Genomic DNA, 15411 nt, shown 5'->3' on the forward strand with positions numbered 1-15411 from the left:
AGACACGGAGGCCATGACACAACCTGCTCGTCCACTCAGGGGTCCAGAACCTCCACCCAATCACCTTATCCGGGGGTGATGGAGACAGGGGAGGTGCCACCTACGCCAGTGTCATCTCTTACAATGAGCTCTTCTCCTGCTCGAAAAGAGCCAGCCTGCTGAGCTTGCTGCCAGGGCCCGTTGCAATGCCTGCGCTGTGTTGCCCGTCGCACAGCCTGTGATGTGTGTTTCCCGTCGCACGGCCTGTGATATGTTTCCCATCATGTGTGCACGTGTGTTGTCATGTAGTGTCTGTCACAGGTGTTACCCGTCACATGTGTTTGCATGTTGCATGTGTGTGGCCTATCAGGTGTAAATATGTGTTGTCTGGCACATGTCAGCATCTGGGCATTCTCCGTGTGCCAGGAGCAGCCAGGTGGCCTGTGAAGCCTTCTCATGGGAAATGCCCAGATAGGAAGAGCACAGCCAGGAGCCAAGCCCCTGAGTGGCCACTCCATGTGCCTGGATCACCTTCAAGTCTGCTCAACATCACAGCCTCTGTTCCTTGGCACCATGAACATTGGAATTGACTCGGAACTGGGAAGAGCTGTAGGCCCACTATCCAGGCACCCGCTCCCCGTTTGCCCAGCATCCCAGGGGCCCACACCCTTCCAAATATCACCTTGCCCTCCATTCAGAGGTGAATCATCTGAGCTTCAGGTCGCCCAACTCCGACTGGTTTTGCTGGAGCCTGCCTAGAGGATGTCGTCAGCCACCTCCAGAGAACACTCAGTCTACAGATGCCGAGGGGGAACTGGAAGCACACAGTGCTGGCCTTCACCCAGGTTATGGTGGCACCTCGGGACCGCTTCTGAGTCTGCTTTTCACTGAAGGTCCGCGTGAGGCAGGCAGCGTTCCCTCCCAGATTTAGAAAATGTCGTCTCCCGCCGCACCCTTTTGTGTTTCTTACAGGGCCTGGGGCGCTTGCTGCCGCCACACTAAGGGCTCCAACATGTTCCCTCACACACTAAACAGAGAAGGAACCTGTGGCTCAGATGGCAGACTCCCTGTCCAAGGCCACAGAGTCTGGCCCCAGGGACCACTAGAGGCTTCAAGAACCAAACTCACATGAGGGCAGAGAGGAGAGATGGGGCCAGTTTAGGGCTGGGAGAATCCATAGAGCGATGCTGAGGCAGGCATGGAGCCTGGAGGTACGGACGAGGGTCTCGCCAAAGTCAGGGGAAGAGAGGCTGTGCGGAGTGAGGAATGGTGTGGGCCAGCCCCGGGCCTGCTGGGGTGCAGCTGGGGGCTCCATGGCCCTCCCACGGCCCCCACTTGTCCTCACCCAACCGTTCAGAGCTCTTCATGGCGGGGGTGTCCCTCTCCTCTGGCCACAAGAGGAGCGGGTGGAGGAACGGCACCTTCAGGCCTTGTAGGGGGTCTGCCCCTCCACCAGCCTGTTTCTCGTGGGCATCGCAGCTGAGGCTGTAGCCGGGAAAGGATAGTCACCGAGCGTACCTGGCCTCCAACCACCACTTCCAAGGCCCCTACTGGGCACAGGGTGACCCCACCGTGGCTCGGAAGTGGACCCTGTCCGACGCGGGGGTGGTCGCTGGATGGCGGAGGATGCCTACACAGTCCCCTGGAGGGTGTGCCTCGGAAGTCTGTCTCGCCCTATGGACCCATGGGGGACCAGCAACGCCGTCACACCCTCCTCTGTCTCTGCCAGCCGCTCCGCCGCTCCCTTCTCCTGGCTGGGGCTGGCAAAGGCAGGCAGGTATGGGGGAGCGGGGCCTCAGGAGGGAGGAAGGGCTGGTGGGCGGGGCCTACGGACACCTCGCCCCGCCCCCAGCAGGGCGCGGCACTCCCCACACCCCGCGATCCCCCTAGGTCAGGGCCTGTCACCACCGCGCCCAGAGGCCGGGCCAGCCGGGCGTGCATCCCAGGGGCGCTCCGTCCCCCGCGGCCTGGGACTCCCCAGTCAGGACAGTACAAAATCTCTTTATTGCTCATTTTCTGTAAAAAATCGTGGCTCTCGGCGGACCCTGGGGATAGGAGGTGCAAAGCGCGCTCACATGCGGCCCGGGTCCGCGGCCGAGAGCTGGGGGGATCTGGAGCGGGGCCGGGTCGCAAGAAGACCCTGACCCTGCTCCGGCGCTGGGGCGCGTGCTAAGGGCCCGCGGGGTTTCAGCTGTATTTTCGAACCCCTGTGCTTGGCCGAGGGGTTCCCAAGGCTCCACTCCGCCTTGGAGGCGGCTGCGGAAGCCCGGAGGTGACCCGAGCTCTGGGAGGGGCGTCCCCAACGTGGGGGAGGGGAGACAGGGGCCTTTGAAGACAGCGCGGGACTCGGAGGGGGTCCCCCCGACCCCAGACGTGGTAAACTGAGGCCGGCGAGGAGGGAGGCTGAGTCCGGGGACCAGGCGGCCCCTCACTGCTCCTCCGGCCCGTCTCCCCCCTGCGCCTGTTCATACGGGCAGGGCCGGCGGCCGAGTCCAGCGGGCTCGGGGCCAGGCCTGGGCCCCGCGGGCGGCGCCTCCTCCTCCGCGCCGTCCCCATGCTCGCCCTCCGCGTCGCTCTCGTCAGAGTTGTCCTCCTCCAAGTAGCGGTAACCGCGCACCTTGTGCTGGGGTCGCGGGATGCGGGGCTGGCGCGGGGCCACGCCCCGCCGCAGCTTCTGCTCCATCCGCAGGTAGGAGACCGCGGCCGCCACCAGCGTCACCAGCAGCACCGCCAGCTTAGCCTGCGCGTAAGGAGAGGGATGCCAGGGACCCGCGGCCGCCTCGCCCCGCACCTTCCCCGCCTATGCCCCTCGCTGAGATAGGCCCTTCCCTCCTCTGGGAGCCTCCCGGGCCACGCGGCCCTCAACTTCTCCAGCCCCTCCACCCATGCTTCCTGGACCGCCTCCTGCAGGCGAGGCTCACATCCAGCACTGTCCCTTACAGTCGCCATGCCCTTGGCGACCTCAGTGTCCCACACTGTAAGGGGACAATGGAAATCCATTTGCCTCATAGGGTGCATGCGCCAGTGTTGATAAAGTGCTGGCCACAGGCCCTGCCTTCCCAGGGCTCACAACACTGTGTCCCTGACACACCCGTGGGCTGTAGTGATGCTTTTCATGGGGTTTTGACTATAACCCGCAGTCAGGAATGATTTCACACCATAGCTCAGGACATACACACATATCTGTATGCATACTTCCTGCTCTTTTCTTTTTTCCAGACACGGTCGCTCCGTTTCCCCACCGCGCCCCCTCCCTCCCTTCCCCCACCCACTGCTGGAGCGCAGTGGCACGCTCACTTCAGCCTCAATCTTCCAGGCTCAAGCTATCCTCCCACCTCAGTCTCCCAAGTAGCTGGAACTACAGGCACGCGCCACCACGCCCAGCTAATTTTTAAATTTTTTGTAGAGATAGGGTCTCCTATGTTGCCCAGGCTGGTCTTGAACTCCTGGCCTCAAGCAATCCTCCTGCCTCAGCCTCCCAAAGTGTTGGGATTACAGGCGTGAGCCACCATGCCCAGCCCACTCACTGCTTTTCTTTTTTCTTTTTTTCTTTTTGGAAGACAGAGTCTCGCTCTGTCCTCCAGGCTGAAGTGCGGTGGCGCGATCTTGGCTCACTGCAACCTCCATCTCCCAGGTTCAAGCCATTCTCGTGCCTCAGCCTCCAGAGTAGCTGGGATCACAGGGACGTGCCACCATGCCCAGCTAATTTTTGTGTTTTTAGTAGAGACAGGGTTTCACAGCCTGTTACCCAGGCTGGTCTCGAACTCCAGATCTCAGAACCCCCACCTCAGCGTCTCAAAATGCTGGGATTACAGGCGTGAGCCACTACTCCCGGCCCACTCCCTGCTATTTTTAGTTCTATTTTTATTTTTATTTTTATTTTTATTTTGAGACGGAGTTTCGCTCTTGTTGCTTAGGCTGGATGGAGTGCCAAGGCCCCGTCTCGGCTAACTGCAACCTCCGCCTCCCAGTTCAAGCGATTCTCCTGCCTCAGCCTCCCGAGTAGCTGTGATTACAGGCACCTGCCACCACGCCCGGCTAATTTTTGTATTTTTAGTAGAGACGAGGTTTCACCATGTCGGTCAGGCTGGTCTCAAACTCCCTACCTCAGGCAATCCACTCGCCTCGGCCTCCCAAAGTGCTGGGATTACAGGAGTGAGCCACCGCGCCCGGCCTTTAGTTCTATTTTTAAAAAATGTTTAGCAACTGGGACTTGCTAGACCAAGCCACCATCTTTTGGGAGCAGAGCATGAGGAGCCTGCTCCCCTTCAGACCATGAAGAGAGACAGACCCAACATCTGGAGAACAGGGTACCAAACAGCCCACAGGATGGCTGTGATGCACCCACAAATCCCCTCAGAGATGGGCAAACTGAGACTGGCTGGAGGTGGGCCAGTAAGTGGGGTGCTGAGTTGGGGGCCACCCAGTGGGCTGCAGGAATGGGGCCTTGGCCCAGAGACTGGCTTGGGAAGGGGTGGCATTTAGGAAGCTGTGAAGCCAGGGCAGGGGCTAAGGAAGTACCTGTCATTGGGCATGGGGCCCCCAACCCTGCCCAGTCTCACCTTCATGTGCAGGCTCGAGCCCAGGTACACGGTGAAGATGGCCACAGCCTGCCACCAGTGGTAGATGGTGAAGATGAAGTCCTGTCTCTCCTTGTCTTCGTACAAGATTCCCAGGAGTGCTGCAGGCAGGCAGTACAGGGCAGGCAGGGGAGAGGTGTCACCTGGGGCCTGGGGCTGCCGAGCTACCATCTACGAACTTTACTAAGCTCTGTATGGGTCCCAGCCCCGGACCAGAGAGCGCCTAGAAAGTGCTGTGAGGCGGTCCTGGCCTGCCCCCTGGTGGAGACCCTGGTCACCACACTGCTCACACGCTAAGCAGAAGTAGGAGCAGGTGCGTCGGGCTGTGTGGATGCAGGTGGTCCCGCTCCGCACCACATGCGTGGCCTCAAAAGAAGAAAGCTCTGTGCTTAGTCATGTCCTGTCCCCAACCCAGGTGTGCAGTGCCAAGCTTGCAGGCGCTGTTGCTCCTCCTCAGCCGGACTAGAGAGATCGAACTGTTTGCAGCTGCCAACTCTGCAAATCAAACCTGAAGCTAAGCATGGAGAGGGGGGCTTCCTTTCCAGTGAGTCCTCCCAGGGTGGGCAACAAGAGTAACGGATTGGGAGTCAGAAGATGCACACTCGTTCTCAGGACTGTAATGTTGGCTCCATGGGTGATTTGGGTACTTAACTCCCCAGAGCTGCTTTTCCCAATGGTGAGATGAGCTTATGCCTATTGTGTGCTGTGTTCTGAAGTTCTAAAGTGAGAAAGTGGGCATGGCACCTGCCAAATCATAGGGGCCACTATTAACACCTTCACCAGGCACTCAGGACATGAACACTCCTGTCTTGGGGCCCTGCAGGGTGACTTTATCCCCACAGTGCTGCTATGAAGAGACAAGGATCCCCCGGGGTTCACCGGAGGAGATGGGATATGGAGCTGGGCAGAGGGGATGCCAGGACCAGACAGGGCACAACATGGGTTCAAGATACCCAGGCTGGACTCTGCCCAGAATGGGCTATCCTTGGGCAAAACGGCCAAGAGACTGTGGTGCAGTATGAGGCTCCAGCCCCTGCTACAGACAGAGACACCCAGTCAGCCTCTGCCCTGCCAGCAGCAGGCATGACCTCGGCCACTCCACACCCCCAAGGATGACGTTCAAAACTGTTCACAGCTTCGGCCCATCAGAACAGACACTGACATGGATGCCCGGCAGGACTGCCCATGTGTGCTAGCTGTGTGTCACTGCATGTGCCCATCTGTGGGCAGGGAGCATCCTGGAGCTGAACATGGGCCCACCCGCTGCCTTCTGCAAACAGGGCCCTGTTCCCCAGCAGCCCAGACCTGGGGCCTGGACTCTGGTACTGAGCAGACTGGGTTGGGGCTGCAGGCCTGCTCCTCTCTATACAAAGGCCCATGTCTGTATCTATGCCATGGGTGTACAACAGGCCACTTGCTCCTACCACATGCTCCGTGAGGCAGAGACCAAAACATCTGCTCCAAGTGTCACGAAAACTATGCCAGGGTAAGCCCTGTCCCCTGGTATGAAAAGGGAGAATCCCTGATGTGTTTTTCACACTGTCCCTAAGGGGTGTCCACAGAGCCCCACACCTGCCCCGTGTAGCCACGAGATTTCACACTGACCCTCCAGTGTTGATGCGGCCCTGTGCCCGCTCTGGGGTATTAACAGAATGTCCATGGCATGGAACCCCCATACCTGTCTCCAGGGTGTCCACACCCTACCCATCTGTCCCCAGTGTGTCCATAAGACTTTCCTTCCACCCCCGGAGTGTCCACAGGAAGCCCCACCCGCCTCTGCCATGTCCACAGGACCCTATGTGACCATGGGACCCCATATCTGTCCCTGGGATGTCTATGTCTCGCCAACCACCCACAGATAGCCATAAAGCCCCCTGCCCCGCCCCCCCTCCCCCCAGTGCCCACAGCTATACTCACTGCTGAGTCCAGTCTTGTTCAGGGCACTGCCCACACCCCAAAGGGCAGCTGCCACATAGAGGATCCAGCTGTGTTGCAGGACCCGAGGCACAGGGGCCCAGAAAAAGAGGATGAAGGTGAGCAGCAGGTGCACCCCTGCTCCAGCCACGAGGGGCACCGGGCGTGGCAGCCACAGGCCCAGCAGGCCCAGGAGTGAGGCGGCTGAGGCACCCAGGCTATAAGCCACGAGGAGGTAAGCCAGCCGCTCCAGCCCCACCGAGCACACGCCATAGCCCTGCGGGGGGACAAGGGGTGAGTGTTGAAGTCTGGAACAGCCCAGACCCCAGTCTCAGCCCTCCCCGCATCGCGGGGGGTGCCTCACCCCCCTGCGATGGGGGTCCTAAGAGCCGGGGGGTGAAGAGGGGTTGGCTCTTACTCCCCGCATCGTGGGGGGTGCCTCACCCCCCTGCGATGGGGGTCCTAAGAGCCAGGGTGGGGAGAGGGGCCCCCCGCGATACGGGGAGTAAGAGCCAGAGGGGGAGAAGGGCTGGCTCTTACTCCCCACAAGAGGTGTTCCTTAGGCCACACCCTGCCCTCCCTGGACTGCCTGACCTCGCTCCAAGGCTCAGGGGAAGGTTCTGAGGGCAGGTGTGAAAATGCTTGGAATGTCCCTAGACACCGTGGGCTGTACCCCACAAGGAACTAAACACTCTGTGGGTGCTATCCCATTTCGATTCAGAGAAGTTAAAATAACTTGCCCAAGGTAAAGGGGGGACAGGGGTAAGAGAGGGAAAAGAAAGCAGGAGGGGGATATTTGGGATATACATGTACACACTTACATATGTAATTAAAAATTATTCGTTGTTTACTTGAATTCAAATTTACCTGGCTATCTTGTCTTTTGTCGGGCAATCCTATGCAGGCTGTACTTACCAAGGCGATACCAGTGCAGGCAAAGAGCACCTCGAAGCCGCTGTAGATAAAGAAAGGCACGAGGTGGCGCAGGCGGTAGTCACGCACGTGCTTGAAGGGCAGCTGGAAGATGTTGCCCCAGCCCACGCTGCGCAGATCGATCTCCTCCGTGGGCCGGTAAGCGGCTCCGCACAAACCCAGCACCTGCGAACCCATTACTTGAAGGGGCGGCCAGCCAGGCCCAGGCCTGGCCTCCAGGCTTCAGCCCCGCCCTTCAGATGCACCACATGCCTGGGCCTTGCCTCAGCTCTCGGCCCCGCCTCCCAGCCCAGGGCCCCGCCCCTGAGACACACCCACAGACCCAAGTCTTGCCTTATCCCAGCTCAAGGCCCCGCCTCTCAGCACAAAGCCACGCCACCACACTCCGAAAGACGGTGGTCTTGCCTCCCAGCCCAAGGCCCCATCCCCTCTCTCTCACATACACACACTTCACAACTCACATTCAGACAAATCCATAGACTTCAGCCTTCCTTCTCAGCCCCGCGCCAGACCTCAGCCCCGCCTTCCAGGCTAGTCCCCGCCCCTCGGACACACCCACAGACTTCGGCCCCGCCTCCCAGCACTAGGCCCCGCCCTGACACAGCCAAAGACTGGGCCTTGCCTCCCAGCTCCATCGCCAGGCGGCAGCCATGCCAACGCCTTAGTTCTGCCGTCCAGTATCACTTCCAGTTTGAGCCACACCTTCCAGCCCTCACCCTTGGTCCTGTCCCCAACCCCCTCACAGGTCTCAGTCAGTCCTCTAAGATCTTGTCTCCAGCTCGAAACTGTGGACCAAGCCTGTTCCTTCCTTCCCCTGGCCTCTGGATGCCCACGCCTGCCTCGGACCACAGGCCTCAGCCCCGCCTCCGAGCCTCATGCCCGCTCTGCAGCACTCGGCCCTAGCTCCCCAACTCAGATCGCGCTCCCAGGCCTACGGCCCGCCCCGAGGCCACAACCCGACCCAGGCCACGCCATCCGATCCAGACCCTTTCTCGCAGACTCGGTCCCCAGAACCACACTCTGCTTCACTGACTGTCCTGCCCCAATCCCGGGCCGCACCAGCAGCATGGCCAGGAAGGCCACTGCCATGAGCACGCTCTCCACCACAATGAGGTTTCCGCTCCGCGGCAGCGTCCGCAGAACCGTCTTGTTGAAGCCGCTGAGGATCCCGTGGCTGTTGGTGCCTGGGAAGGGTGGGGGTGAGGGCACCGTGAGCAGAGAGTAGGGCACACAGTCAACCCAGCCACCAGGGTGGAGCCACGCAGGCCGCGGAGGAGCGGTGGAGGGCGGGAGAGTGAGAGCAAGGGCAGAGTTCCTTCAGAGAGCAGTTTGGAGGTTTGGACCACTGGGGCTGGGTGTTCCCCGGGAAAGGGGCATGTTTCCCCTGCTTCCCACCCTATTGCCCCAAGGCTCAGTGGACCTCACATTTCCATGCACACCCCCTGCACTGATTGAGCTCTGACTGTTTGCCTGGCCCCAAGAAAGATCCCACTGGCAGCCTCAGCCCAGATGGTGCCTTCTCCAGGCAGTCTTCCCCGCCCACCCACTCTCCTGGCTGGGTCAGATGTCCTAACTACTTACTCCTACAGGGCCCTGTGTCTTGCCCACCAGAGCCATGGGGCACTGGGCTGCCAGCCCTGAATCCTGTGAGTGAGGGCCCAGTGTCTGCTGGGGAAGTAAGCAGACTTTGTGGACTCCTCCCCAACCCCCACAAGGACTAACCGCAGCTCTGCACATTGTACAGCGTGTGGTTCAGGTCATACAGGTAGTGGTTCAGGAAATAAATCATGGGCAGCTGGGCGCAGGCGAAGCTCAGCTGCAGAAACAAGGGCAGTTGGGACCAGACTCAGGCAAGAGCCAGGCAGGGGACACAGGCATGGTCTGGGGAGGGGTCCAGGCACAGCCTTGGGGGAACAGGGGCCTTCCCAGTTCTGGGAGTAGTGTGGTTACAGGGCCGCCCAATGAGGAAGACCTCCTCCTGGCCAGCATTGTGGAAAAGGGCAGATGAGATCTCTATCTCTATGGATGAGCAAGCTGGGGTGGGCTCAAGAAAGGAAGATGGGCAGCCTGGGCAACATAGTAAGATCCTATCTCTACAAAAAATAAAAAATTAGCTGGGTGTGGTAGCACATGCATATGATGCCAGCTACTCAGAAGGCTGAGGTAGGAGGATCACTTGAGCCCAGCAGTTCAAGGTTGCAGTGAGCTTTGACTGCACTACTGCACTCCAGCCTGGGCAACAGAGCAAGACCCTGCCCCCAACCCCCACCAAAAAAAAAAAAAAGAAAGAAAGAAAAAGAAATGAAGGTGGGGCAGATACAGTGGTGTGCGCATGTAGTCCCAGCTACTTGGGAGGCCAAGGTGGGAGGATCACTGGAGCCCAGGAGTTCAAAGCCAGCTGGGCAACATAGTGAGACCAGGCCTCTTAAAAATAACAATAATAAAAGAAAGAAAGTGGGACTAGAGGGTTGAGACTGTGGATGGGCTCCAATGCGTGGGTCTGCCCCTGCCACCCAACAATGGCCCACGTGGCACTCACATGGAAGAAGCTGTAGAAGATGGCTTGGAAGACCAGGAGATAGGGCGCGTGGGAGCCCCGCGGAGGCCGCTGCTTCATCCCCTGCCCATCCTGCTCCTTGTAGTGGGAGTACTCGTGGTACTTCTGCGCCATCCTGGACCACAAAGGAGAGAAGGCTCTCCTCAGCCCGACCTGTGCCACTCCTGTGTGTCCTGCACCCAGAGCTAGGGGCAGACCAGCCCCGGTGTGGGGAAACTGAGGCCCAGAGGGCGAAAGGGGCTTCCTGTGGTCCCCCAGCCAAAGTTGGCAATAAAGTGGAGGCTTGGCCAGGTCTCCAGCCTCCTGCCCTGCTGCCCACCAGGCTCACCTGGTGATGTAGTTGCCCATGGAAGCCCAAAGAGGCACGATGGCCATGCCCAGGGCCACAGCCGAGGGCACAAGTGTGTAGTAGCGCTCCCAGTAGTTGGTGGAGACAAAGAGGGCGTAGATGCCCACAGCGAGGAACATCATCCACTTCGTTCCGAAAAACCTGTGGACAGTGGGAGAGATGCTGGCACCACAGGCCTGCTGGACCACTGTGGCCTGAAGCCAAACGGGGCCACAACCGCAGGTCCCAGCTCACAGGGCTTTGTGAGGTAGAGAGAGTCGAGGGCACTGAGATGGAATATCAGATACACAGACTTGCGGAGTGGCCTCAGGCAAGCTACTGTGCCTCAGTTTTCCCAGCTGTAATATGGGCATGGAGCCCAAACCACAGGCCTCTCATCACCACTGTGAGGATGGAGAGTGACCCATGGGTGTAACCAGCCCTCATGCGTGTTCTGGGCTCTCTGATTCTCCCATTCCCCCTTCTCCTCCCAAGCTCATGCACTGTGTCTGTAGGGCCCAGGGGCTTGACTCAGGCTGGGAGAAGAGAAAGGAAGAGGCCCCACTACTGGGAGCACCAGAGCCAGAGTCCCGGCACCCCTGCCTCCAGTTCATTGCTTTTATGAACCATGGTGGTCAGTCAGGAAGTTTCCACCTGTCTGGGTCTGGGAAAAGGTCACACAGTGACAATAGAAGGGGCTTGGTGAGTGACAGGATGAGGGCTCAACCACCCATGGAGGCTGATCAGGCCAAAAACCACTACTGGTATCTTCAAGTTTTCTGTATTTACGCTCCTTAAGTAAAAATGCCGGTAAAAATGTGCATTCACTGCTGGTGAGGATGTGGTTTGAAAGTGGCACATATAGGCCGGGCACAGTGGCTCACATCTGTAATTCCAGCACTTTAGGAGGTGGAGGTGGGCGGATCACCTGAGGTCAGAAGTTTGAGACCAGCCTGGCCAACATGGTGAAACCCCACCTCTACTAAAAATACAAAAATTAGCCGGGTGTGGTGGTGCACACCTGTAATCCCATCTACTTGGGAGGCTGAGGCAGGAGAATCGCTTGAACCCAGGAGGCGGAGGTTGCCGTGAGCTGAGATCGTGCCACCGCACTCCAGCCTGGGCAACAGCAAGATTGCTCAAAAAAAAAGTGGCACATATAGCCAGTGGTCACACACACTGGCATAACCCTTTGGGAAAGCAGCCTGGTAGTTTTGGCAGGGGGTGAACATGTGGATTTGAGTCCCTCTACTGGGGTTCAAGCCTTCAGTCTGCCAGTTACTGCCTGTGGGACCTGGGCAAGTTGTTTAACACCATGGTTTCTTCATGTCTAAGACTGGAGCAGCTTCCTCAAATTATTGGGAATGAAATTGCGCTTATAAAGTGCCCAGCATGGCCGGGCGTGGTGGCTCGTGCCTGTAATCCCAGCACTTTAGGAGGTGGAGGTGGGCAGATCACCTGAGGTCAGAAGTTTGAGACCAGCCTGGCCAACATGGTGAAACCCCGTCTTTACTAAAAATACAAAAAATTAGCTGAGCGTGGTGGCGGGCGCCTGTAATCCCAGCTACTCGGGAGGCTGAGGCAGGAAAATCGCTTGAACCTGGGAGGCAGAGGTTGGAGTGAGCCGAGATTGTGCCATTGCACTCCAGCCTGGGTGATAGAGTGAGACTCCATTTCAAAAAAAAAGTAAAAATAAAAATAAATAAATAAAATAAAGTGCCGGGCAGACAGGAGACAAGAGTTCACTGCTATTAGTAGAAGTGATAGGTTTCAAAAGCCATAAAGCCTTTTGTATGGCTTGGACCTAGTAAAGACATTGTTGAAAATGTATCCTAGGAAAAATAATTGTTTAAAAAATTGGGGGAGTGCTGGATGTGGTGGCTCACACCTGTAATCCCAACACTTTGTGGGGCTGGGGCGGGTGAATTTGAGACTGGCCTGAGCAACATAGCAACTCCCCATCGCTACAAATACTTTAAAAATCAGCCAGATGTGATGGCGTGCGCCTGTAGGCCCAGCTACTCGGGAGGCTGAGGTGGGAGGATTGCTTGAGCCCAGTGTGTGGGGGTTGAGGAGGCAGTGAGCTGTGTTCGTGCCACTGCACTCTAACCTGGGTGACAGAGTGAGACTCTGTCTCAAATAATAATAATAATAAAATAAATAAACACATAATTAAAAAAAAAAAAACAAGGAAACAGATGTAAGCACAGAAGGAACTGCAGTGTCCAATTCCAAGCCACTGTTCAGTGCCACCGTATCTGCAGAAGATGCTACCATTGCAAAGTCGTAACTGTGAAGGCTGTAGAGTAGGCTAAGATACGCTCAGTGAAAAGAAGGAAGCAAGCTCTGGGCACTGTGGCTCATGCCTGTAATCCCAGCACTTTGGGAGGCCAAGGCAGGAGAATCACTTGAGGTCAGGAGTTTAAGACCAGCCTGGTCAACATAGTGAAACCCCATCTCTACTAAAAGTACAAAAATTAACCGGGTGGCAGGCGCCTGTAATCCTAGCTACTCAGGGTGCTGAAGTAGGAGAATCGCTTGAGCCTGGGAGGCAGAGGTTGCAGTGAGCCGAGATCACACCACTGCACTGCAGTCTAGATGACAGAGCAAGTATCTGTCTCAAAAAAAAAAAAAAAAAAAGTAAGCAAGCAAAAGCAAACATAGCCCGCTTGCATACACACACACACACACACACACACGGGCACGTCCACACACGTGCTCTGGGGACAAGGATGTGAATGTAATCCATGCATGGTGGTGGGACAGCATGGGTAGCCGATTTCCTGGAGGGCTTAGATGGGGTTTCTTTTTTATGATTTCAGTTATTCTAATCCTGCCTGTGCAACGGGAGATGTTTTAAATTTTCAAATTTTTGTTTAAATGGAGTTTTCTCTTGTTGTTTTGTTTGTTTGTTTGTTTGTTTTAAAGATGAGGGAGCTCAAATTCACCTAATTTGTCCACTGGTCTCCAGGTCCCATCAGGGAGGGCACTGTGGACCAGTGATGGGGAGGCTGAACCACATACCTCCAGGGCTCAGATCTGGGGGAGAGCTCTGGGGCACCTGCCCAGCCATGCCTGTCTGTGAGAAACACCCCCTCAGCACCAGTCACAGCGACTGGGCCAGGCATGGGTGCCTGGACTTTGCTGACCGATCAGAAACCCCTAACTCTACAGCCCCAACCCTGAAGGCCACAGTGGCTCTGGGAGGCCTCCAAGGAGGCCACGAGGAGGGTGCCACGTGAGGCCCAGGCAAGCTGGGAGGGAGCTCAGCCCGTGTGAATCTGTTGCTGGAAACCAAATGTGCCCTGAGGCAAATTTCCTGTTTCCTTCCCCAAATCCGAGTTTCACCCCCTTCACTCTCAGGCTTCCGGATAGAAAAAAACCTCTCCCTTGCTCCCTCGCCCCACAAACACCCCGGCAGATGGACACCTCCTGGCCTGCCGGCCTCTGTACCCCTCCGAAATGGGAGTACCGCAGCATCCCACAGGAGCAGCCGCGCCCACCTGATGAGCACAGGTGTGTAGAGCAGGGCGGCGATGGGAGTCACGTTGATGCCCATCAGCATTTTGCTGTCGATGTCGGGCAGCCCCATGTTGCCATACTTCACCTCGCGGTAGGTCTCGTCGTAGTGCAGGATCAGCTGCATCTGCAGGAGGCCTGGGGACAGGACAGAGAGCGGCGTGCAGGGAGCAGCCTGGCTTTGGGCGCCACCGAGCAGAAGACGGCATGCAGGCCTCGCAGGGAGCTCCAATCACCGAAGGCATTCCCGCTGACAGCGCCCCTCAGGACAGCCGGGTTCCCGGGCTGCGCCACGCCTTCTGCCAGCCCGCGGCCACTTGGCCAGCTAAGCCCAGACCCCCACCCGCCTTGCTCCGCCGGCCTCCAATTCTGAAGGTGGCAGGTCTGTCCGGGAGCCCGGACCCCTGTCCCCCACCCACACCGAGGCTCTGGCTGGGACCCGGGGACGCTGCGCTACTTGACCCCCCAACCCCACCCCCGCCGCGCGGGGCCGTGGCTGCAGCTGCGAGGGCAGCGGAGGGGAAGTGAGAGCGGGCGGGAGGCAGCGGCCCGCGGTTTCTGTTTCCCGGGCCGGGCTGGGAGCGGGCGGGGCGGCCCCGGGTCCCCGAGCGGCACCTACCCAGGTAGACGCCGTAGGTGAGCATGCCTCCGGCGCTGGCAGCCAGCACGTTCTTGAGCACGCCCAGGCGCTTGCGGCGGTAGTAGCGGCGCTCCTCCTCCTCCTCGTTGTAGTTGGGGTACGCGCCCACCAGCTCGTCCAGCTGCGGGCCACGCACGCCGCTCGCACCCGCGATCGCGCCCCGAACCCGTGTCCCCCGGTGCCCGCCGCCCCCCGGCCCGCCCCGCCCCCGCCGGGGGGACCCTGGCCCACAGGGGACGCCCGCGCCTCGCACTCCGGGTCCCCGCTCACCGGGGCCTCGGGCCCGTCCGGGACCCCGAGCCGGTCCTCGTCGCCCTGCGGCCCCGCAGCCCCCGCCATCGGGTAGAGCGGCGGCTCCGCCTCCATGGCCCGAACTACTGCGGACTCGCGGCGGTTGCCCCGGAGCCCTTGCGACCGCCCGGCCACTTCCTCCCGGCGGCCGGGACCTGCCCCCGCCCCGCCCTGTCCCGCCCTGCGGGCCGCCTCCTCCAGGACACGTGTGTGTGTATGTGTGTGTACGCGCGCGCGCGCGCGTGTGTGCAGGGGCCTGCCTGTGTGTGCCCTCTGGGGTGTGAGTTCGAATCCCCACTCAGCCACCTCCTGGCCCTGTGACTTTAGGAATTAACTCCATTTCTTTGTGCCTCGGTTTCCTCTGTTTCCTCGACGGTAAAACAGAAATACGTGGCACTACCCCCGGGGCCATGGCGGAACTATTGAGTTAAAGCAAAGCCTTGGAAAAGTGCCAGGGTTGCCTGGCTCCCTTAAGCTCCCCTCAGGGTTGCCTGGGTCGTCCCCAGCCCCACCTCCAAGCCTGCTGTTACAGCTCATCAAAGAGCACTGCAGGGACAGTAGCGTCACCAGCTGGACCCCACCTCCCACCACAGGACGCTACAGCCAGAGCCCACCTCCCATGTCCCCATCCTGCTCCAGTTTGGGCTGTGCAAATGGGAGCTTGAGTGAG

At 58.9% G+C, this 15411-nt stretch overlaps 1 protein-coding gene across 1 annotated transcript; it reads right to left on the minus strand.

Moving 5' to 3' along the window:
* Positions 1-1964: 1964 nt before the first annotated feature.
* UNC93B1 (unc-93 homolog B1, TLR signaling regulator) lies at positions 1965-14898 on the minus strand. The gene is made up of 11 exons (XM_016921385.3): positions 14721-14898; positions 14430-14571; positions 13795-13948; positions 10292-10453; positions 9946-10078; positions 9129-9222; positions 8466-8590; positions 7389-7571; positions 6477-6750; positions 4542-4660; positions 1965-2719 (listed from the first exon to the last, which is right to left on the minus strand). Exons 1-11 carry the CDS (start codon positions 14814-14816, stop codon positions 2408-2410), a joined length of 1794 nt encoding a protein of 597 aa, XP_016776874.1. The 5' UTR covers positions 14817-14898; the 3' UTR covers positions 1965-2407.
* Between the last annotated feature and the right edge of the window lie 513 nt (positions 14899-15411).

The sequence above is a fragment of the Pan troglodytes genome, chromosome 9 (genome assembly GCF_028858775.2).
Source record: "Pan troglodytes isolate AG18354 chromosome 9, NHGRI_mPanTro3-v2.0_pri, whole genome shotgun sequence".
Taxonomy (NCBI): domain Eukaryota; kingdom Metazoa; phylum Chordata; class Mammalia; order Primates; family Hominidae; genus Pan; species Pan troglodytes.